The sequence below is a fragment of the Emydura macquarii genome, unplaced genomic scaffold (assembly GCF_026122565.2).
Source record: "Emydura macquarii macquarii isolate MOO-44397 ecotype Brisbane River unplaced genomic scaffold, CSIRO-AGI_Emac_v2 contig_1146, whole genome shotgun sequence".
Taxonomy (NCBI): domain Eukaryota; kingdom Metazoa; phylum Chordata; order Testudines; family Chelidae; genus Emydura; species Emydura macquarii.
Genome location: NW_027131283.1, coordinates 7,347,855 through 7,371,350, shown reverse-complemented (window position 1 = coordinate 7,371,350; position 23,496 = coordinate 7,347,855). Strand labels below are relative to the sequence as shown.

Below are 23,496 nucleotides of genomic sequence, written 5' to 3'. Positions count from 1 at the left end.
AAGTAGGCGTCTTGCACATCGAGGGCTGAAAACCCATCTCCTTGTTCCAGTGCTGGTATGATGGTTGATGGCGTGACCATTTTGAACCTTTGCACCCTCATGAACTTGTTTAGCCTTCTGAGGTCTAATATGGGTCTCTCCATCCACCATTTTTCTTCTGCGTTATGAAGTACTGGGAATAAAAGTCCCTTCTTATAAAGTGTTGCGATACCTGTTCTATTGCATCAAGTGATACTGGACGGTCTAGTTCTTGTTGGGGAAGTTGCTTGTGAGTTAGGTCCCTGAAGATGGATGGGAAAGGGGACTGGGTTGTAGGTATGCGGGTGAAAGGGATGGAATATCCTGAGTGCATGATCTCTAGTACCCATTTGTCTGATGTTATGGACGCCCAGAAAGTTTGGCATGGATGGAGACAGTGGTGGAATATCGTGATGGGTAATTTTTTTGCTGGAACTTGAGGGAGGTCATTCAGGCCCTCGACCAAACTTTCAAAATTGTTGTTTAGATGGCGGTGGTTGAGATGTTGATTGCTGTTGTTGCTGGCTATTCTGCTGTCTTTTCTGAGGTCTTTGTCTTTGATTTGTGTCGTACTGCCTCTGTTGGTATGGGTATTGGGGGTATCTTCTTTGATAAGGCTGATACCTGTTCTGTCTCCCTCTCGTTACAGGCGCATATATATCGAGGATCTGGAACATTGCTCAAGAGTCCTTCATTGTACGGAGGACTTCATCCGTTTTCTTGCCGAATAACTTGGCTTTGTCAAATGGGAGATCTGATGGTGGTTTGTAGAACCCTGGGTAGGGCTGCTGGATGAAGCCATGAAACTCTCCACATCAATCTCCACAATCGCCGTGGCTGTGATTCTGGCTGCTGTGTCTGCCATGTCAAGAGTGGCCTGCAGGGCTGTTCTGGATATAAGTTGACCCTCTGTAACGAGAGACTGAAATTGTTCTCTTTCTTGTGGGATGACATCAATGAAGTCCATGAATTTTGAATGTGTGTCATGGTCATAGTTGGAAAGTAATGAGGCGTACGTGGCCACACAATTGCAGAGTGGCAGAGGAGCAGATTTTTTGTCCGAAAAGATCAACCCTCTTTCAATTCTTGTCTTGGGGTATGGATTTCTGGTAGGCTTGCTTGCCCCTTTGTTGTGCTGCTTCCACAACAAGGGAGTTGGGAGGGAGGGAGGTGAAAAAAAATTCAGCTCCCTTTAAGTATACATAGTATTTTTTATCTGATCTTTTGCACGTGGGAGTGATGGTGGGTGAAGTTTGCCACGTGTCATCTGCCGGCTCCATTAATACATCATCCATTGGTAGAGCTATTTTCGATGGTGCAGTGGTATGTAAGATCTTTAAGAGCTTATGATGCTTTTCCGACACCTCTTCAAGGGGTATCTCCAAGCCTTGTGCCACTCTTTTGAATAGCTCTTGAAATGATCTGAAATTGTCCACACTAGTAGGCGGGGGTGGCATTATAGTATCATCTGGTGAAGAGGTTGAATTATGAGGTGTTGGTGATGCTTGTGATTCCAATGCATCATCGGTCTGTTCAGTGGCTTGTGATGGAGGGTTTATGGCCGAGTGCGCCGATTGCTGTGGGGATAGGTCTCTGTCCCTATGGGAAGTTGAGGATCTGCTGTAATCCTTGGCATAGTGAGGCTATGCTTCCCAGTTGCGTCACTTCATGGGATATGTCATGGCGGGCTTTTTTATGGCATTGAAGCCCTCTTCCTGCCCTGTCTGTCAGACGGCGACGGTGAAGGTTCTCGTCCTGGGTCTGAGGCAGGTCTCATGGAGTTTTCCATTAGGATTAACTTCAACCTGAGTTTTCTCTCTCTTTTCTGGCCCTCGCCTTGAGGTTCTTATAGTGGGGACACTTCTGCATAGGATGTCCCTCACCAAGGCATCTTATACATTGAGCATGCCCATCGGACACCAGCATGGCGTCCCTGCACATGGTACATCTTTTAAAACCCGGGGAACCGGGCATGGTAACTGGATAGCTAAAACCTACTCTAAAGGATGGGTGAAAGGAGTTTAAGAAAGTATATATATATATGAGGTAAGTAAATAAGGCAAGGACGTAGTATCTGACTGACGAACCAACTAAACTAACTAACTAACTTATCTTAATTACCAATTAAACTTTTCTGTCAGAACGCATTGATTGAAGGGAACTGTTGCGGCTCCATCTCGGACCATAGGCAGTTGAGAAGGAAACTTAAGTGAGCTACAGGATCCCTCAAGATGGGACAGAGTACCTAGACAGAACTTGCATCAGGAAAGTGTGAAGGGCCATTAACTACACTTGAAAGAATGAGGTTCTTGCTTCTCTGGAGTCTAAGTTCATACCCATGTTTTAGGAGCACTGATGACATATGCCTTATTACTGTTGATAAGGTATACCAATCAAGAGAAATTTCTGAAAAATTCACCAGCAGACTGCACTGATGAGAAAGTAGTCAAGATAGAGGACTAAATGAATCTTCTGGCAAAAGAGCACTACCAACATCACGAGGACCTTGTTAAAGATCATAGGAGCAGAGGACAGGCCAAAAGAAAGTGTCAAGAATTTTAGTCTGAGCTAGACAATCAAAAAGTAAGACAGTAAAATGTGGGAAAGGAAAGGTGGAGAAAAAAAAAAAAAAAAAGGAGCCTGAAATCTCTGGTACAGTACTTGCAGAAAGGAGAGGTCAAATGTTTGAGCATAGTGCTGCAGTCTGATGTGCTGGAGAAGCCTACTCTGCAAGATGAGTAAATATGGCCTCTTATTTGTATTAAAAAGGCATCTAGATCCCCAATTGAGGTCAGTACTTTAGTGTGCTAGGCACTGCACTTAGTACATACAATCTCTGACTTAATGAGTTTACAATTTAAAAGAGAAAGATAAACAAAGAGTGGGGGGAAAAGATTATTATTCCTACTTTACAGATGTGGAATTGAGACACTGGGTGATTACAAAATTTGCCAATGGTCACAGAAGAATCTTCTGAGTCCACTGACTCAATTAATTACAAGACCAATTCTTCCCCTTGGGATATTTCAGAGCTTCAGTAACACTTTTTAACACTAACATCCCCTCACAAAAAGAAGATGCTTATTTCATCCACTTTAGGGGAGTGGATAACAGTGATAATGTTATTATTCTCCCACTTTGCACTTGGGAGCCTGCATTATCAGTGAAGAATAAATCAGAAAAAGTGTTCTTTTTAAAGAATTCCTTGTTAAGGGTCTCTCTGCCTGTCCTCTTATCCTCCTTTGTCCTGAGAAACACAGGATATGGAGTAGAAAAGAGTACAGTAGCAGAAAATTGTGGAAGGATTTCATGCTACCAGGAGAGGAAACAAAAATGATTAAGAAAATAGGTAGATTTCCCACTATATGTATGTGTACACACACACACACACACACACACACACACACACAGTGGAAATCTATCTCCTGTGATTGATAGACTATTTACAGATAGTCTCTGTATAGTACAGAGCAGCATTCTATTTTTAAATACTAAATGAAAAAGTGGAAGTATGCAAATGAAGTGAGACAGATTACTTATCTATAAAATGACTTTTAGAATACAGTGACATCATAACATGCAGGTCAACAGATTACTAAATAGCTTTGCCACACAACACTATTTCCTATCAGTAAGTTTGAAAACCCAAGATATATCTATGTACTATAGTTACCAGAGCCACCTGTCTACTGGTTACATTCACTCATCTTCCATTTGCTAAGCATACAGCAGAATCAAGAGACCATTCACCTGCTTTTCCTACCATAAATCTAACATTAAAAGTAAATGTAGATGATCATTTTAAGGCTATAGAATCAATTAACTTCTTCTGCCTCTTAACAACAGAAGAAAACTTAGCGACTGGCAGTACTCTCATTCATTCAAAGATGACAAGTTCAATAATAGCCTTATCTTCAATTTAACTATGCTGCAGTGATAATATGCAATGTTTGTTCAGCAAACATGAAAATCATTTTGTTTTCTGATCCTCTAAGAAATTGAGCACTGTACTATTAAAGCCATAGATATTAAAAATGCAAAGTAGTGAAGAAAACAAGATGATTGCACTGAAAAATGAAGTAACATCATTCAAAGCAACTAGATTGTAATTTTAATGAAGTATTGTATATAAAACTCACTGATTTGTTCTTAGTGATGTACTTTAAAGTGGTACTGTCATGTTAGAAATAATGTTTTTTAAAAGTCTTACCTAGATTATAAATAAGAAAAAAAATCTACAAGATTTAGACCTCGCCTGGATGTGAGGACCTTGAGAGAGGTCCGAGTTGAAGACACGTAAGTTACAGTCTTAAGTGACAGGCAGGATGGTAGTGTTATCCACAGTTATCGAGAAAGGAGGGGACAGGGAGGGTTTAAGGAAGAAGGAGAAGATTACAAGTTTTGTTTAATCATGTTGATCTTGAGCTGATAGCTAGGCATCCACAAGATGTCGTCAGAGAGACAGATCTTAGCTAGGATGGGAGGAGACAGATCTGGAATAGAGAGGTAGATCTGTGAGCCATCAACATAGAGGTTGCAGCTGAATTTGTGTTTGCAGATGAGATGACCCACAGATAAGTGTAGATGGAGAAGAGAAAGGGACCAAGGACGATGCCCTGTGGAACCCCAAGAGAAAGTTGGAGGGGAGACTATGGTGATGAAACAGTTACAGAAGTAGGAGAATCAGGAGGTCGAAGGCACTTGAATTCAAGGGTGGACAAGATTTCAAGAAAAGTATGGTTAACTGCATTGCAGACAGCTGACAGGTCAAGGAAGATGAGGATGGAGTTTTGGTTCTGAGATTTGGATAAAAAGAGGACATTAGAGACTTTGGCAAGAGACTTAACCAGCTTCTTAAGAAAAAAAGGAAAAAAGCTAGATCCTCATATGCAGTTTCAATATTCTCTGGCTATACCAAAAGGATAGGAGATATTGCATATGATTTAATCAGGCCGCAACTTTATTATTAGATGTCTAGGACTACCCAGCAGATAAAAATGTACAGTGTAGGTAGCTCCATGATCATTTCAATAATCTACTAGGAGGCTTCCACCAGCTCCCCCCTTTTCCATCCTGGTTTCCCAGCCAACCCATTGCTGGGACCTTACCATCCCTCAAATTAGGATTAAGGTGGGCTAAAAGGAAGGGGGTTGGCTCCCTGCCATGCTAGTCACAGAAGCCCTGAATCCCCCACCCCCATTCTGCTCCATTAAAAACACCTCCTTTTTAAGTCCTTTACCGAGCCATTTATCTGGTCATTGTATCCCTTCCCTATGGTGTACCTGCACAGAACATCCATCCCACACTTACATAATAAGTTGCAACATCATAGACGAACCCCCTTCCCTATTCATTATAACAAAGCCCCCCGAACCCACTGTAGGGAAGGTGAAAAAAGTTCCACTCCACCTTAGCCCATCTGGTGGTGAGAGAAAAACTCCTTTCCAGCCCCCCTAGAAAGGGGTGGCTTGTGTGATACCCATGTCAGGTCGTAACCAAACCGTGGTATTTTGTCACCCTCAAGGAGAGGGAGGATGGGTGCTGCTCTGACTTGTCTGGGGAAAAGGGGCTTCTCCTGCTGGGTTGCCTTTTAACAACTCCCCAGCCCTTGTGGTCCCCAGGGGATGAGTCAACATCGCCATGCTGACTCATTCTTCTTTTGGCAACAGCTCCTGAGTGCCTCCCTTACCCCTGGCCCATAAAGCAAGCAAGAAAACTAAGCTAAACTAAACCTAACTAAACAAACCTTTCTTCCTAGCCTCCTCAACTGCCTGCTCAAAAAGACAGGATTTGCAGCATGCTCAGGTCAACGATTGCAGGTTATTTCACATTCACTGAAAAAGTGAATTGCACAGCCAAGTACCCCTCATGGAGAACACCACCTCAACAGCTCCTTCTCTTATATACCAAAGGGGCACTCTCACTTCATCATTGCAGCTGACAGCAAATGTTGCAGCATGGCACATTCTTTTGTAATCTCAGTGGCTTCACAGTTTTCTTGAACTGTGATAATTCTTTTCCAGATTAATCTACAGAGGCCAAAAAGTGTTGCCAACTCTTGCGAGTCTTAGATATTTGGGCTTTCTTAAAGCCCCACTTTCTGGAGTCAAGTAATTACATGACAATCTCAACTTTCCTTCAAAAACAAAAATCCTGTTTCTAGCCCTCCTGGTTGCTAAAAAAGCTTGCAAGTAAAAGAATAGAATACAAAATGTGTTATTTTTAAAACCTCATGATTTTTAAGTCAGCATCTTGACTTTTAGGGGCTTGACAATTTTTGAATGCTTGTGGTAGCAATACTTAAGAGGATGGTTTGCAGTTACTTTAATTTTTGACAGTGTTCTAAAGTTTCCAAATATTATTTCAAATCTCAAATTTCATCGTCACCAAGACATAGCCTTTGCAACTATTGTCATTTTTACTGAATATTTAGTATTTTAAAAACCCATTTATATATTTAAAAAACATTTACATACACAAGCTCATGCACTGGCATACAGGGTTTTTTGGTAGATCTGCTTGGATACTTTGAAGATTCTTTGAACAAAATGCTTCAGATAAGTGCTTTACTGGTCACTGAGAGGCGAGTTAATAAATACAACAATATTAGGTCTTCATGCCATTCAGTCTTATGAAATATAAGTGACCCATATTTCAATAGCCATAACTGCACTGCTAGCATACAACAAAGCTGAATATAATTTTGGACAAAATATTGTTGTGTGCTGAGTGAAACCTTGTTATTGGTGAGTTAAAACACCACTGAGATTGACATGTGTGAACTCACCCTTCAGTGAACGTAACTGTAAGTGTAAGCTCCCACTGAAGAAAAAAAGGTGTACGTGAGCTAGGTTTTGGATGAGTAACGTTTTGGGTAGGGGTGTGTGTGTGTGTGTGTGTGTGGTTGGGGGTGGGGGGGGGAAGGAGGAGGAGAACACAAAAACTGAGAACATTCAAGAACAGAAAGAGAGAGAGAGAGAGAGAGAGAGAGAGGAAGAGGCAAGAGGAGCCTGTAAGCACAGTCTGACCCTGGAAAAAACTAGAGAAAGCTTTTGGGTCTGGTGTTGGCTAAAGAGACTTGGGGACAGTATGCTCAGACACTGTTCCTTTTTGTTCTTGGTTCCTTCTGCATTCAGAGACACAGAGCTCTGTACATTCCTTGTAAATAAATATGACTGCATCGAAGAAATCCCAGACTCCATCAATTTCTACTTCCAGCTGGAACATCCCCAGGGCCCAAACTTTGACAAGCTATTAAGGTCGAAAAGAAGCAATGATACTTTAAATTTAAAATCTTACGGTCAGCAAGCCAGCCACTGCACAAGGCTCTTCTTAAATTTAAAAGCAAGTTCCAGTTCTTGAGCTCAAATGGGGCAAGTGGAACTGTTATACAACACTGCAACATTTTACAAGTAAACTTACAAACCTGATCATATCTTAGAGAAAATTTGGAATGATACTTGCAAAACTATCAGTTTCTGCTAATTTAGCTACGACTACGCCAGGGTAAGTAACCTCTAATTTGAAGACACCCTGGAGTGAGCATTTTTCTATCTGCCTCATCATATTACTTGATTATCACAAACAGAAAGTACAGATTAACTGTAAGAGATCCACAATAGTTTAAGATACTTTCTAAGTCATATAGACTTCTAAACAAGTAGTTAAAGGACATACAACAACTAACATAGAAATCTTCATACACCTATTAAACTGAACTAATACTGTAAAATTAAGTGTCTCAGTAGCAATTTGCATCATGAGGTAGCATCAGTTAAGTGACACTTTATTGTGTAACCTTTTTTGGGGTATTCATTATATAACACAAAAAATTAAAAGTAAAGGAGAAGTATTTTTCCAGTTTTTATATTGTAGGATGAATACTATAAGTCTCGTGAAAGAACAGGTTGATAGGAATTCCACATATATTGCAGAGTCTAAAATCATACCATTGAAAATAGTGGGTCATACACTTGCCAGTTCTACACTGAAAGGGGATAAAAGTCCAGAAATAATATTAATATTTAAATATTGAGAAATGATTGAAAATTAAAATTTAAGTGATACGATTATGTTAAATAGAAAAAATATTTTAAAATGCTAAAAATAGTAAATGTCAATAGTCTACTGTAAAATTTCAGCCTTCATCTTACAGAATCATAGAAATGTAGGGCTAGAAGGGATCTTGAGAGGTTGTCAAGTCCAGCACCCTGTGCTGAGGCAGGACCAAGTAAAAACAATCAATGATGGGGATTCCAGAACCTCCGTTGGAAGCCTACTCCAGAATTTAACTACCTTTATAGTTACAAAGTTTTTCCTAATATCTAATCTAAATCTCTCTTGCTGCAGATTAAGCCCTTGTTTTACCTTCAGTGGAAATGGAGAACAAGTGATCACGGTCCTCTTTATAACAGCCCTTAAGATATTGAAGACTTATCAGATCCCCTCTTATTCTTCTTTTCTTAAAACCAAACATGCAAAGTTCTTTTAACCTTTCCTCATAGATCAGATTTTATAAGCCTTTTATCATTTCTGTTGGTCTTCTCTGGACTCTCTCCAATTTATCCACACATTTCCTGAAGTGTGGCACCCAGAATTGGACACAATACCCGAGCTGAGGCCTCACTAGTGCCGAGTAGAGCAGGACAATACCTCTTACATGCAACACTCCTTTTAGTACATACCAGAATGATATTAGCTTTTTTCGCAACTGCACTGCATTGTTAACTAATATTCAGTTTGTGATCTCCTATTACCAAATCCTCTTCAGCAGTGCTACCACTTAGTTAGTTATTCCCCATTTTGTAGTTGTGCATTTAATTTTTCTGTCTTAAGTGCAGTACTTTGCACTTGTCTTTACTGAGCATCATCTTCTTGACTTCAGACCAATTCTTTAATTTATCAAGGCCATTTTGAATTCTAATCCTGTCTTCCAAAGTGTTTGCAAACCCCCTCATCTTGGTATCTTCTGCAAATTTTATAAGCATACACTCTATTGAATTATCCAAATCATTAATGAAAATATTGAATACTACTGGACCCAGGACTTACACCTGTGAGACCTCTCTTGATACAGCCTCCCAGTTTGACAGTGAACCATCAATAACTACTCTTTGAATCAGGCCCTTCAATCAGTTATGTACCCATCTTATAGTAATTTTATCTAGATCATTTTTCCCAAGGACAATTCTCACTTGGTCCTGGAAATTTTTTTATTTTGAATTGCCCTATTTGAGTACCTGTGACTCATTTATCCTAAAGTCAGTCAGTAAAACAGATACAGAAAATGTCACAGCAAGTTTTTTGTTTTCTGCTATATAAATTTGTTCAGGAAATTATATATGACAGCTATTTTGTCATTTTTTTAAACAGATTTCATTTCCCTTGCAAATACCTTCCTCCTGTTTAATTTTTAACTTTTTCAATATCAAGGAAGATTCTCTGAAGCTGTGGTTAGCATCTCTAGCTAGCTGTATTTCAAAGTTTAGAGGTGTCCACCACTTCCCCAAAGTTTTGCATTGTTATATGAAGGCAAGAATGCTAAAAATTGTACTTTTGGACATCAAGGTAAATCAGCAAGTGTCTATATGGGGAAAGGTCTTTAATACAAAGGTTGGTTGTCACCATAAGCTGTTTTTTTTTGTTTTTTTTTTTTTAAGAAAAAAAAAGGTGGGATGTTGGCAGACCAGGTGCCAGCTCTTGCCAAGACTACAGGCATTAGCTAGGAACTGACAAACTCATAGCTGAAGACCAGACCAGTTCAAAATAGGTATTAGTCTTATAAGAATTATTTAGTGTTCAGACTCAATAACTTTCTTATAAGATGCTGCATGAATTATTCTCACTTATAATGTCTGTGTTCCATGATATAAAGAAATACGTAAGTTTTGCTTTATAACTTTGAAAGTGTTTGCTCTAAACTTGTGAACCCAGATGGGAAGAATGTTTCCCCTCCCTGCACATCCCAAAGAACCATCAAAATTAGATGGGCCACCAGGGAACATCACAGTACAAAGAGTTGGTTAATGGCCCTATCACACCCATGGGGAAAGACTTGCAGAAAGCCTCCTCCCGTTGCTTTGAAAGCTGGAAGAGGAAAATAAAAATAGCTGATGTGAAGATTTTCAATCTCTCTGCTATCTGAGGTCTCAAAGGGCCAGAGAAACCAAACTGAAGCCAGAGATTTCCAGGGCTTATCTCCTGGGTCCACCCTTAAAGACACTTTGAATTGACAGATCTCTACAACTCTATCACTCGTAGGCCTCCTCTATACTAGCACTTATGCAGGCAAAACTTTTGTTGCTCAGGGTGTGAAAAAACCACCTCTGAGCGACATACATTTTGCTGGCATAAGCGCTCGTGTAGCCATGCTGACATAATAAAACCAGCTCAACGAGCAGCAGTAGCTATGTCGGTGGGAGATGGTCTCACACCCCTGAGTGACACAAGTTTTGCTGGCATATGTGCTAATGTAAATAAGGCCTTACGATTTAGACAGTAACTCATTTGTCTGTTTGCTTGCTTTAACCTGTATATGACTATTATTTCTCTTTCCTAGTTCATAAACTTTTAAATAATTTATTACAGGATTGACTATGGGTGCTGTCTTTGGAGTATCTATGGTACCAACTGATCTGGGGTAAGTGACTGGTCTCTTGGGACTGGAAGCAACCTGAATGCGGTACAATTTTTGGTGTAACTAACCATTTATCATTAAGTCCAATTTGTCTGGGTGGTGAGATAGACTGGAGAGTTCAAGGGGCTGTCTGTGACTCCATGGTAGGACTAGTATAGTGATCCAGGAGTTCATATTTGTTACTGGCTTGGTAAAATCTAATTATAGAAAATACCACCAATTTGAGGTATCTGCCCTCTTTTTGACAGTATGCCCTGAGGTAGGCACTAATGGTCATGAACCACTCCGTACAGCATGACTGAAAATAATTAATATTTTAAAATCAAACTCTTTTAATAAAGTATTCTAACATAAACTGACATATTATTCTTTTGAAAATAGATTGGAAGCATCTTAAATTAATCCACAGTTTAAAAATCTTTTAAAAACAAAACTGAAAAGTACTGGAGACTCTAGGTGGCTTTGATAGACACTTAGGTCTGTGGAGACAAAACTCAACTTAGTTCATTTTACCTTAGAGTGTTTTAAATTACTAGGTTTTTCAAAATTATGATTAACCTCATCATTTTTGCAAGGTTCATGGCTTCTCTTCAAATTCTTCCTGATTGATTTCTAGCATGGAGTCATTATGGGAGATAACTACACTATTTTGGAACATATTGTTCTTCCTGTTCAACTTAAAGTCCCAAACCTGCAGCTGACTCTGCCTGGGTACCAGGGCCTGCTGACCTGAAGTCAACTGCAGAATTGGGACCTTAATATTTTAGGCCACCTTATTACCCTTCAGTTCAGATACCTTCAATTAACTATATGTTATTTTTATTTCAGATAATTTCTCTTCAATCATTTACTTATGCTGCCCTAACCATCAGATAAGAATCATATGTAGGTATGCACTGTTCTGTATTTTTCCATATACTTCTAATGATTAATAAAGTGCAGTATCAATAATTTAGGACACCCTACATACTTTCATCTAACCACATCTTTCTCAAATGTTTATTGAAACTATTAGTATTAGCAACTGCTATATTAAAATTTACTTTCAGTTAATAGTTTAAAACATACAAATATTATTCTGGGCCAAATTAACCATTTTCAAATAGAAAAAGAATATATTTGAAAAAGATTTTTATTTGAACACTCCTAATCAGAGTACTAGATGGCCAGTTATAGGATATTATTAATTTACATGTCTAAAATACAACTTTCACAAAGAGCTGCAATTTCATTTAAATTCAATGAGATTTTATTAGCAGGATATGCTGTAAAAGTGTCACCTGAGTGAGAAAAAGAGACTGCAAGACACCTGTTTTGATGGGTACAATCCACTCAGAACATGGCTACACACTATGTTTGGGGTTTGAGACCTGTGTCCAATACAAGTAATGGATGTTGAAGAAAGAATAGTTAGAAAATATTTGTGTCATTCATGATATTTTGGTATCAGACTCTTGTTCAATGATTTTTCAGGTATAGTGTCAGACTTCAAAGAATGTACTCAGAAGAGGGAACCATAGCAAGAATTGAACTAAAATAAAAAAAATAAAAATGGCAAACAGTACTTACATATTTATAACCCCATCAAGATGATGTTTTGAACAAAGCTGCTGGCTGCTCTTGTCTTGTTTATGTTGATTCTGCCCCAACTGAACAAATCTATGAGTAGCAATGGATAAAAGTTTAATTCATAAAGAGAGTAAGAACAATTTGCAATAACTTCAGTGAATTAATGACAGTGACACACACTTCTGCACAATTTGTAGAGTCATGCAGTTTCAGTAAGGCACACAGAGTACATTAAAGGACAGCTGGAACACTGTCCTCACTTTATACAAAAGTGAAGGTCATGATGAGTAACACTAATCTTGGTCGAGTTTTTTTTTTTTTTTTTAAAGTTACTTTTAAAACTTTAGTTTGGGTGCATTTTGGGCCCCTTTCACTTTAGCTAGGAGGAGGTGTAGCCCACTAATAGTTGTTGCTTATTATTTCACAAGTACGGGATTGGGCCATCAGCAGGAAGAGACAGCCAGAATTAACTGCTGTTTCCAAAAGCATGAACTCCCCACAGAAGATCTTTAGGGGGAGAGAGAAAGAGGAGCACCTAGGTGCCACTACTGGAATTAGGTGAAAGAACAGCTGTTGAGAGAAACAAGCTAAATAGATGGGAAGTTCGCTCAAGTTCCATGCAGATAGTCTGACCCTGAACTCTCTCCTACTTGACTTGCACAGCTATGAAAAGATGCCATCCCATTTCACCTGTTTCAGCTATTTACTTGGACAACCCTTTGATCTGCCATTGGAAAGATATGCAATCTGTCTTCCTCCTCTACCTAGTCTATATTCTCAAAGTGCCCCCACAAAGTTTGTGGGAAGGATCTGAGGACAGAAACACACATATGTTTCCTTCCAAGAAGCAGATCTAAGGGAAATCAGAAGCGCTAAGAAGGGTGAACCAGACTAGTGGCTATGGAAGGCAAATGGGAGGGAACTCAGCGCTAACTCCATTGCATATGGCAGACTTAAGATCTTTAGCAACCGAATTCTCCCTTCCCCAGCAGCAGTAAATCTGTCATGATCTTATACTTAATTTCTTAAAAGGAAGCTATTTTTAAAAAAAGTCAATAATTTGCCTCTAGTCAAATAATATTAGGACTGATTCTTTCTAAACTATTTGCATTTTAAAGTAGAGGACAATTATCAATAGAATTAAAGCAACTGCATATAATAATGCATAGAGAGAATTAATACAATGAAATACTATACATATAAATCTATGTGGCTTTCAGCTTTCCTCTATATTCAGGCTCCAATGCATGTGTGGACTAATACAATTTCTTAATAACAATATATAGATACTTAGACATTCTTCTAATCACAAATGCAAAGCAATATATGCAGTTTTTTAAATACTGCGTCCTTCTAACAAGTCAAGGCTGTTCCTTTTTCCTGGTCTATTTGAGTTCAGATTCCCAAAATATCTGACAGCATGCCAGTATAAAATGACTTAACTAGTCAGTGTTTGAGACAGATTATTTTTTCAGCCTTTAGTAGTATTTAGAATCACAATAAGACTTTTTCTATCGAATTGTGGAAATAATTGAAATAAAAGAAACCCATTAGATAATTTCAGCTTTTGGTTTTCTATTTTAATTCAAGTGAAAGACGACTTGAAATTGTGGACAAAAAATGTTTAAATATCCAAATGAAGGATAATTGAGGGTGAGTTAGGACTTCCCCTAGTATAGTGGTACAAACATTGGGTTTTTTTAAAAATCTATTAGTCAACTGATTTAAATTATCCAATAATTTGATGGCCCTTTCTATGCTAAGAAGTGAAATCCTGAGCCCACTGAAGTCAGGGGCAAAATGTCCACAGACCTTCATAAAGTTAGGATTTCATCTTTTGTCTTCATGTCCCTTGTTAAAAAAGACCAAAGTGAGCACCATGATAATTTTATGAAAGAAATTTATTCTCAGATTATATGCATCCTAACAGAGTACCATTGTAATGCTCTTGATGAAAAGTGCTATACAAGAGCTAGGTATCATCATCATTATCATCATCATCATCAAGAGACTAGACAGGGAGTGCTGTTATGTCAGTTTGGCTTCACTAAGTTTGTAAAACCAGAAGTGGGTAAAAGGTGAGAAGTTTTATTAATCTATAAAAGTGTTATGCAAAAATACAAGTGGAGTAGAAGAAAGGATGCAAGCTAAATGCATTTGAACTGAAAGAACTTTCCAGGGTGTTTCAAGACTCATAGTCAGGTCACAACATTGTTTTAACATCTGACCAAGATGTGCCACAGCCTGGACCATGATAAAACGGGAGATATCCCGATTCCCAAGAATGTCACAAAGCTACCAATCAACACAAATTGGTTCATAGTGGACATAATGTAGCACTGGACCATGACCTGAACATTATTTAGCACTCCTGACCAAAGGCTTTCTGCAGCTGCTGATTTGGCAGCAATTTCTGAACAGCCCCTGTGGGTCAAAAAAGAACTGACTCTTGGAACAGTGGAGCCATATCTACATTACACAGCCTGTGTTGGCATGTCTTTATCAGTCAGCTTAGTTGTGACTATTCCGTGGGCTCTGCCAGCCTAACCATATTGCATAAGATATGTGAATGTTTTACACTCCAAGGTGTCATAGCTAAGCTGTTACAACTGTGAAGTTTAGATCAGGTCGGGAGCAACTTAAATACTTCAACTATGCTGAGGTACACCTTCCTTCACCCCTTTCCAGGTCTAGTGGCTTAGAACCATCAAAAATGTGTGAAGTAGACGGTATCTAAAAGTGGGAATCTTAAAGAACTTAAAGAAAGAGACAGGTACCTTAGAGAAAAAGCTATGCCTTGTTCCATACATCAATAGAAAAGGTCTCGTAAATTACAAATAATCTTTTTTTTCCAAGACACTCTAAGTTGGTTGGTAAACATAAGCTAAGATCAGAGAGTCATGTGAAGAGACAGACTATAGTGAATTAAATCTTCACTCATAATTCAGAGATGGTTCGCAACATAATAAGTAATGTAATTAGCCAGCCATTACACATTGCAAAGCAAATCCAAAACTGCATTTCAATGCATGGCTTGTAATTATTCACTTGAAAAACATGTATGTTTATGTTTTACTGTGAGGTGTAGTTTTCTACTGCACTGTGCTCCATTAATTAATTCCAAAGCCTAAGCAGGTGTTAGAATCATCAATTTACTAAACTAGCATAATTGATTTGCACACCATGTGTCTGTGTAAGCAGTTGCTCTCTTGGCAACAGCATTATAAGCCTTTACAAAGTAGGAGACTTTAATTTCAATCTAAGTTTCTCCGACTTCCTATTATTCTACTTTTACTGACTATAATTTACTAACACAAAGGCCCCTGTTCAGAAAAACATCCCTACTCAGGACACCACTTAAAGTTAAGCAAGTGCTTTAATGCTGTCCTGAATAGAGATGGACTTAAGTACATGCTTAAATGCTTTCGTGAATTGGATCCAAAGTACTTCCTTACAATGGTGACACAATGTAAGCTACATATTTACTATTTCTTCAAACTATAATAATGGAATCCCAGTCAATTTGGCTTCAACTTCCTATTTGGCTTTGGCCAAACAAAGGTTGGCCAACAACCTTTGGCTTTAATCTCCTATTAAAATTATGAAGTATTTGTACAAGAAAATTATCATTTAAAATCTTCATGCCACTGTTACTATGAGTTACTCTTCTAGTTTATTCATTTTCCCCACTTTTCTGCTAGTAGCCGTATGCCAGATTTAACAATTGGTTCCAGTCTCGCATGAAAACTAGCAATTTTACACCTTAAAATAGTTGCCTCTGCTGAGACAGAAAATGCCCAAGTAGCTTCTGAATGATCTGGCATATAGCAAAAAAGGTCTAAACATTTGAAGGAAAAGGTTGAATACTAATTAAAAACACATTTTTCCTGGACAGTCAAACAAATTATTTGTATAAGAGGTTATAGTTAATACTTGTGCCTCTGTGCAGAAGACGGAAACATAACAGTTTTCTTATAAAAAAATTAATTTGTGTAATTTTACATGCATTTTATAGCAAAGACTGTTTAACATATGAGAAATTAAAATTATTTAAAAAAAATATTCTCTGAAGTCACAGAGCTCTAATGTTGACATTTTGTAAATTAGTGTAACACTTGAAAACAAATGTGGAAAAACTGCCAGCTATTTACTTGTGAACTAAAAAGCCACTACTGATTTGGAGTTGGTCTCTTGTTCCTAGAAACATGTTAACTGCTAGATATTTCACTACAAGTCCATTTGATTTAACTATCAAATTCTGCACTTGGAGTCATCTACACAGCTCCCACAGTGAAGGTAAGAGAACTGTGTGCACACATGTGAAAGATAGAGAGTTTGATTTAAAAAATACAACAGAATAATAAAATACTGCCAGCTTCAAGTTACCTCTAGAGATAGTGCCATACCAGAAAAGTTTAAATAAATTCTGAAGAAAAAGGAGCAATTTCTCATACAGTGTATTAACTAGGTCCACTTATCTCTTATTGATTATGACTGAGAATTTTCTTACCTTGTGTATATTGTGAGGTCCTCCTCCGAAGGAACATCTGAGAGGTTAATCCCATATATATCTTTCATGGACTGAACTATGTTCTTGGAGGAAAAAACGACCAAACAAAGTAAGCCTTTCAGACATAGAATCCTATGCTTATTTCCAAACAGAAGTTTATTGGATATAATTGAATTCCTTCTAGATTAGAAAAAAAGTATTTTAATAAAGGCAAATAAAACCAATCAAATAAAGCCTCTCCTGTTTTTCCTGCTAACCTTTCTAGGCTTATACTGAATCCTTTAAAAATAATTTTGTTAGATGTATTTCTTCAGTTTATTTGTTCAGTAAGAAGGAAAATATTACTGAAAAAGATACAATGTAATAGCATATGGTATAATCCATCAATCTGGAAAGAACTTGAACCACCCTAAGATTTCTTTTATTGCTAAAGCAGAATAATACAATATAAAAAGATTTGTATAAGTAATTCATATTTGTGTATATATTACAAGCTCTATGCTTTCATGATATTTTATTTATTTTTAGTTTAGGAAGGGAAAAATTATATAAGTCATTTACAATAAACTTCCACCATTTATCTTTAGGCTTCTTGTCATATACTATGTTAAAAAAACCCCTAATTTTCTTCAGACAAAATTATTTTATTTCCATTCTAGTATAATAGAAGTTACATGTTCATGCAGGGCCCAAGCATAATTTTTTCAGGCCCAGTACAAACTTGTAACACAGGCCCCCTCCCACACACATACCACAATCCCTCATCCCAATCTCATAAACCATGAAAAAAATTTGAATTCTGAAATTACTGTTACATATTCTACATTTCTGAAAAATGCACTCCCTTTGCTATTTTTGTTTAACGTAACACCCAGCCTGAGAGTTCTACAAGTTTGCTGACTATTTTGTAACTTTTTGGTCATTATACAGGTACTATATCCTGTCAATGTCTTGATTTTTTTATTCTAATGGACCAATGTGACTCAAACATTTTATAATTAGGCCAATTAACTTTAAAGCTTTATTTTTCTGGCCTTTTTCATTGCAAAACCATGAATTAGCCCCCCCAAAGCTATAATCTCAGGAGTTCCAAGAAAGTTACCATTGTGTGGGTCACCTAGCAGGTTATTATCTCTTTGGAATGCTAAACCTCATGAAGCAAGAAATAAGGTAACATCCAACAATCTTGTAGCTTCTGTTAATGTTTGTTTTTGAATCTCACTGTCCACTCCATGTCCACCTGATCGTGACTGCTGTAATTACTTCCATTGGCAGTAGCAAGTTTTATGTTCTATGCTCTTTTCATGTTCAGGAAGTTTAGTATATAGTGTATGCCATTTTTTCACAATTGGTGAATACCCTTCACTTTTTGCCAGCATACTGCGTTGTTTAAGCCTCCCTTCAGGAAACAGCCGACATGAAAAACAATACAGTGCTTGGTTGGTAGTACTCCAAACAAGCCAGTCTCTTGGTATCTTTTCTCTCTTGTTGGAAGTCTTACATCTGAGAAGAAATTCAGGAAATTTATGCCCATCAACATCTTTTGGCATTGACTTTGCTAGCTTCCAAATTTCTTCAAAAGTCAGGATACCAGACAGAACAATTTTTTGATGGATAGAATCTTATGTTTTCAGGCCACAAGCCTGGATATTTGAAAAGACAAGAATCAGATAGTGTAGCACTACTCTCTCCTGCTTCTTGTAAACCTTCTGAATGTGGTGGTGCTAATGATGATACTACCTGACTATCTTCAAGCATTAGATTGGAGTCACATGATGCATGTTCTGGCAGCTTTTCTTTGTCATCAATTGCCAGTGCCAGACAGTCTCTATATTGAAACCATTTTCATCTTGATTTTCTTCATCTGCTTCCCTAGTTAGTATATTGTCTGACTGCAGAAAGACTTTGATTTGAAAAACTGGAGGATAGATTGGTGTCCTTTAGCTTCTTTTAGTTCCTTTTCTTTTACCTCCTTACATTTCTGGCTGCCTGATTTGTATTTATAGCTACCACCAGACATGGCAGTATGGGGTGTGTGTGTGACAGAGTGAATTAGACACTTACTCACATATATTTTGGGCCTGCAAATCCTACCAGAAGCAGCAGCAGCACTGGCTCCCACTGTTTTATGGTGCTTTGCTTTGCTCCTCCCACCAGCTGTCCCTCCCTCCTGCTATGCAGAAGGAACTCTGGGAGTGGTAGCTGTTGATCTTGATACCATAGACCATGTCACAGAGAGGAGCACAAATTTCTCTGTGTCTCAGTCTCAAACTACAAGTCCTAGTTTAACTGCACATGCACACACTCTATTCTAGAAACGGGCCTGGACTAGGCCAGCAGGCCCAGCAACTCACTGTTCAGAATGTTGCTTCAGACTGCTCTAACACTGCTTCTGATTGGCTCCAGCAAATCTCACAAGATCTGGACAATAGATACATAGATACAGGGAAATAAGTTTCTATAAATATCCTGTGGCTAAATTGTAGATCATGCCTGAATTTTTTTCCTCACAGTAACGGGGGTTGCAGCCTGGGCCAGGCCTCCAGGCCCTGGTAAAGTGTACCCTTCCCCCACACGTGGGGGCCCTGTGTTCATGAAATATACAGGTCCAGTGTAACAGGGTGCTGATATGCATACCACTACACCCTATTTTAAGGTTCAAGCCCTTAAAACTTAGAGAAGTGCACATGACAAGGGTCATGTAACTGCAGGTTCAAGCAGTACCTGCTATAAAATAGAGACAACCTATCCCTTAGTAGTGAAAGACCCAGGATCAGAGCATTACCAGGGAGAGTTGGATGTGTCCTGGCAAGGAGTGGAAAGTATTTCTTACAAAGTGCTTTGTACTACACCAAGTCTTTTGTATTGTCCATTGTTAACAAAACCCTCCCTGAGAAAAGGAATTTGGAAAGTGACAAGCATTTAGATATTTTTGGACTGTCCACCTGGTGAATCTGCCCACCAGCCTGCATAAATGTATAAATTAGGTATAAAAATTACTTTAGCGGTTAACAGAGTATGTGTCAAATCCAAACAACAGTTCTCATTTACGTTTTTCAGAGAAGCTTTTTTCAAATCTTTACGACAAGGTCAACACGGGAACAATTTTTGTTATTACAGATAGTCTGCTTTGTGTTACTGTAAGATATAAGATAGTTTTGCAATTATAAATAATAATTTTCACGTCTTTAGCATCTTTCCTCTAAAGGTCTCAACACATTTTGTAAACTTTAATGAAGTAAACCTCACATCATGTGATCTAGGTAAATATTAACCCTAATTTACAGCTTTAATATAAGCCCGTAGCATTTACAAGAATCACCTTAGCCAATGGAAGGTGACATTAAAATGGTAACGTTTAGAAACTGTTTAAATGTATGCTCAAAGTCGCTAACGTTAAATATTCATAACGTTAAAATGTAATTAATTTTCTTCAAATTCAGTTTTTTTATATTCACAGTGAAATTTATAAAAACAAGACAAATATGAAGTTCCCAGCTTCCAACATTTGACTCATTTTGGTTCAACATCTTTAGAGAGTTTTTTTCCACATTTCCATAACTTAAAAAACAAAGATTCAGTTTTGATACTTAAAAAAAAAAACCCAAAAAACAAAAACAAAAATCATTATAGGGTGAGACCAAGCACTTGCAAAAGGAGGGGTAGAATGAAAGTTGGTATTAAACACTAACCGTATAAAGCATGATCAGCACATACAAAACAGGTCATTAAAATGTTCACAATTCAAACTAGAATTCTCTCTTTATGAATGCTAGCTGCATTTAATTTGTTTTAATACAAAAAAATAATTAGGTCTACACTGTACCAACAATCTACTAGATGCAGATGCACCAAATATAAGGATTTACTTAGACTGTACAATAGCTTAGGTAGATTACTTTATTTCTTCTAACTTTGTCGTAATTGCTACCTCATAACTGAAAGCCCAGACCAAAAAAATATTTGATTGTCCTGTAATAACATTATTTACTCAAGAATGACCCAAAGCATAGCCAAAAATATCAGATATTTTAAAAATTATAAACTACACTGACAACTAACTGACACTTTGATCAATGCCAAACCATCCATTTTTCCAGTTTGGAAAACTTCGTATTTATGCTAGCACATGAGCATTCCTTTTTAGTGTAGGTGCTATTCAAATGAGGATAGGCATTTCTGCAAACAGAAAAGAAAATTAAAACTCTGTTCTCTATGAAAGTTGAAATAAAATATACATTGCTATGGTTTACAGGTTCTCAAAAATAAGAGTTTCTTGAATTAGATCATTTTAATCCTTTTCAGTCATAGCTATTTGCATAGATTATTTCCTACCATATTATTAGTTCAGCCATCAAATTTCAAAACCCTACATTACAGCCTCTCTCTGGATAACTGCATGCTGGGACCCATGACAAATAATGGGTATTGCTGAAATGTTAATTCCAGAATACTTTCTCAAAAGCTCACACCTGAAGCTCCCATTAACTCAGTTATGGAAACTAACAACACTATGTAATCTAAACCAAGATGAACTAGTGAATATACATCAGGTTTGGTATCTAACATACTCTTTCAAATTCTTAATTTATATTTGATCTTTGTACAAAAAATTACCATAATTACCACCTTCACAAGTAAAGTATGCTCCAAAGATAGTTTTGTGCTTTTGAGGTTTATACTGGTGGACACAAATACTAAAATAGGCCCAAGTCTTGCAATTATCTGTGAGTGGGCACACAAGGGCCTGTGAGCAATCATTCACAGCATTGTGGCCTTGGTAGTGAAGTTATATAAATTTAATAATCCAATTCTCAGTTTTATTAGGTTTCCATGTAACCTCAAAGGATGAGATATGAACAGACTGATGCCTGTGGACTCAGTCTGAGTTGAGACTGAGTCTCAGTCTGCTATCTTGGCTGGCACAAAATGTTTCTTTTCTGTCCTTTTTGGGGTGGGATCACATGTGGTAGGTGTATGCCAGACAACTTTAGCAGTGGCTCTATTAATAGGAAGTGCAACCTTGCTAGGACTCAAGCTCTGCAAAATGTCTAGGAGCCTATGAAATGTCTCTTACACTTCCTCCAGTGGGATCTGGGGTGTGTCAGCAACCCTCCTTAACAGTTCCTAGAATTGTCTGTTATCCAGAGGAAAAGGCAAGGCCAGCACAACCACCTCATCAGGGGAAGAAGATAACATTTCCATCAGAGAAGGTGGTTCCACCAGTTCCAGTTCTTCTTCCATTGGTGCCTGAGAGAGTTCATGTTCCTCTCTGTGAAGGAAGAAAAGTTATGATTCCTAATAAGATCATATCAATTCAGGATAGTGTATACACAGGTCCCATGATCCCCAGTAAGGCCAGTAAGAGGGGTCAAAAGGTGGTTGAGGAGGCTCCCATTGCATAGGGTACCATCAGTCTTGAGGATAGTACACTGTTTTATAAGATCTAGATGAATCCCAAGAGACTCCAGGTCCTTTTTCCATGCTATCCTCCTGCCTCAGTGGGAGCAGTGACGCTGTCTCATCATTGTCTGAGTCACCAGAGGAGGAAAAAATAAGCTCAAATTCCATGGGCAGTGCCATTGGTACCATAGGTTCTATGACACCACAGGTGGTTGAAGGTATCGAAGAGCAACTCTCTCCCTCATACTATCCCTGAACCTGTAGTATCAGGATCTCTCGTTAGGACTGGGTCCAAAAAGATGAATGAGTCTGGATTTGGGAGGATGACAACATCCTGAGGAGTAGTGTATCTGTCTCCTGAGATGGGGGAAATGAGTAGGGCTCTTGTCCTTCTGTCCTGACAGAGTTGGCTTCATCAACATTTTAGACACTGATGACTCCTTATCAGAGCTCAACAGTACCGACAGTGCAGGAGGTGCTCAGTACTTATCTTTTGTCAGTATCATAATGTTTCTGCTCCTTTAGATGGTGACAGTTGGAGGACATTCTTCCTCTTTGGAGCTGGAAGATCAATACCATGCTTCCTGTGATCTCATGAGTCTCCTGTGCTGAGGCACAGAGTCTCATACAACTTAGATGGCATCAGGGAATTCTTCCTCTTTGAATAAGGATTGGCAGATGATGCACCTTGAAGAGATGTGTGCTTCCCAGAGGCAGCAGAGGCACTTTACATGGTTGTTGCTGAACAGGAAGACCCAGGGGGAGAAAACACTGTTCCTGAATCTCATAATCTTGGGCATAATAGTCATCATATATGGAGGGGGGATGCTATGAACCCTAAACTAACTTTAACTAATGAATGACAAATAGTTAGTGACAAATGCTCTTAGCATTTAAATTCAGAAAGAAGATCCATTCATACAAAGAAGATCCATTCTCCAAAATTATCTGCAGACAAAAGCCTATTCATATGAATGTTCCCAAAGAGCAAATAAAAGAGGTACGAACATGGCTGAATCCAACAATCATTCAACACTAGAATAAATGCTTCCAGACATTGTTTTTGCAGTATTTGACCAGTGCTATTGGTCCTCCTTTTACTACGGTTGTACAACAACTTTAAGGATGTTACTGTACAGAGCTTTATGATGTCATAGCATCATTTAAGTGATGCTGGATAAGACTGTACCCTCCAAAAAGGGATAGCAATTATATGGCCAATATGCCTGATATACATTCCTTTAAATAAACCCCACATTGATGGATTTTCCCTTTTAGTTTCTGGTGCCCCCAACACTAATCCCATGGAGCAATCTGATTTCTCTGTTAACACCTTTACAAGACTCAGGAAGGGACAGAT

At 38.2% G+C, this 23,496-nt stretch overlaps 1 protein-coding gene across 1 annotated transcript in view; it reads right to left on the bottom strand.

Moving 5' to 3' along the window:
- FIG4 (FIG4 phosphoinositide 5-phosphatase) overlaps positions 1-23,496 on the bottom strand; it is a 156,238-nt gene that overhangs the window by 8,020 nt on the left and 124,722 nt on the right. Inside the window, exons 21-22 of the mRNA XM_067546584.1 lie at positions 16,734-16,816; positions 12,224-12,313 (exon numbers count right to left, since the gene is read on the bottom strand). Coding sequence (XP_067402685.1) covers positions 12,224-12,313; positions 16,734-16,816 — 173 coding nt within the window. The remainder of the gene's footprint in view (positions 1-12,223; positions 12,314-16,733; positions 16,817-23,496) is intronic.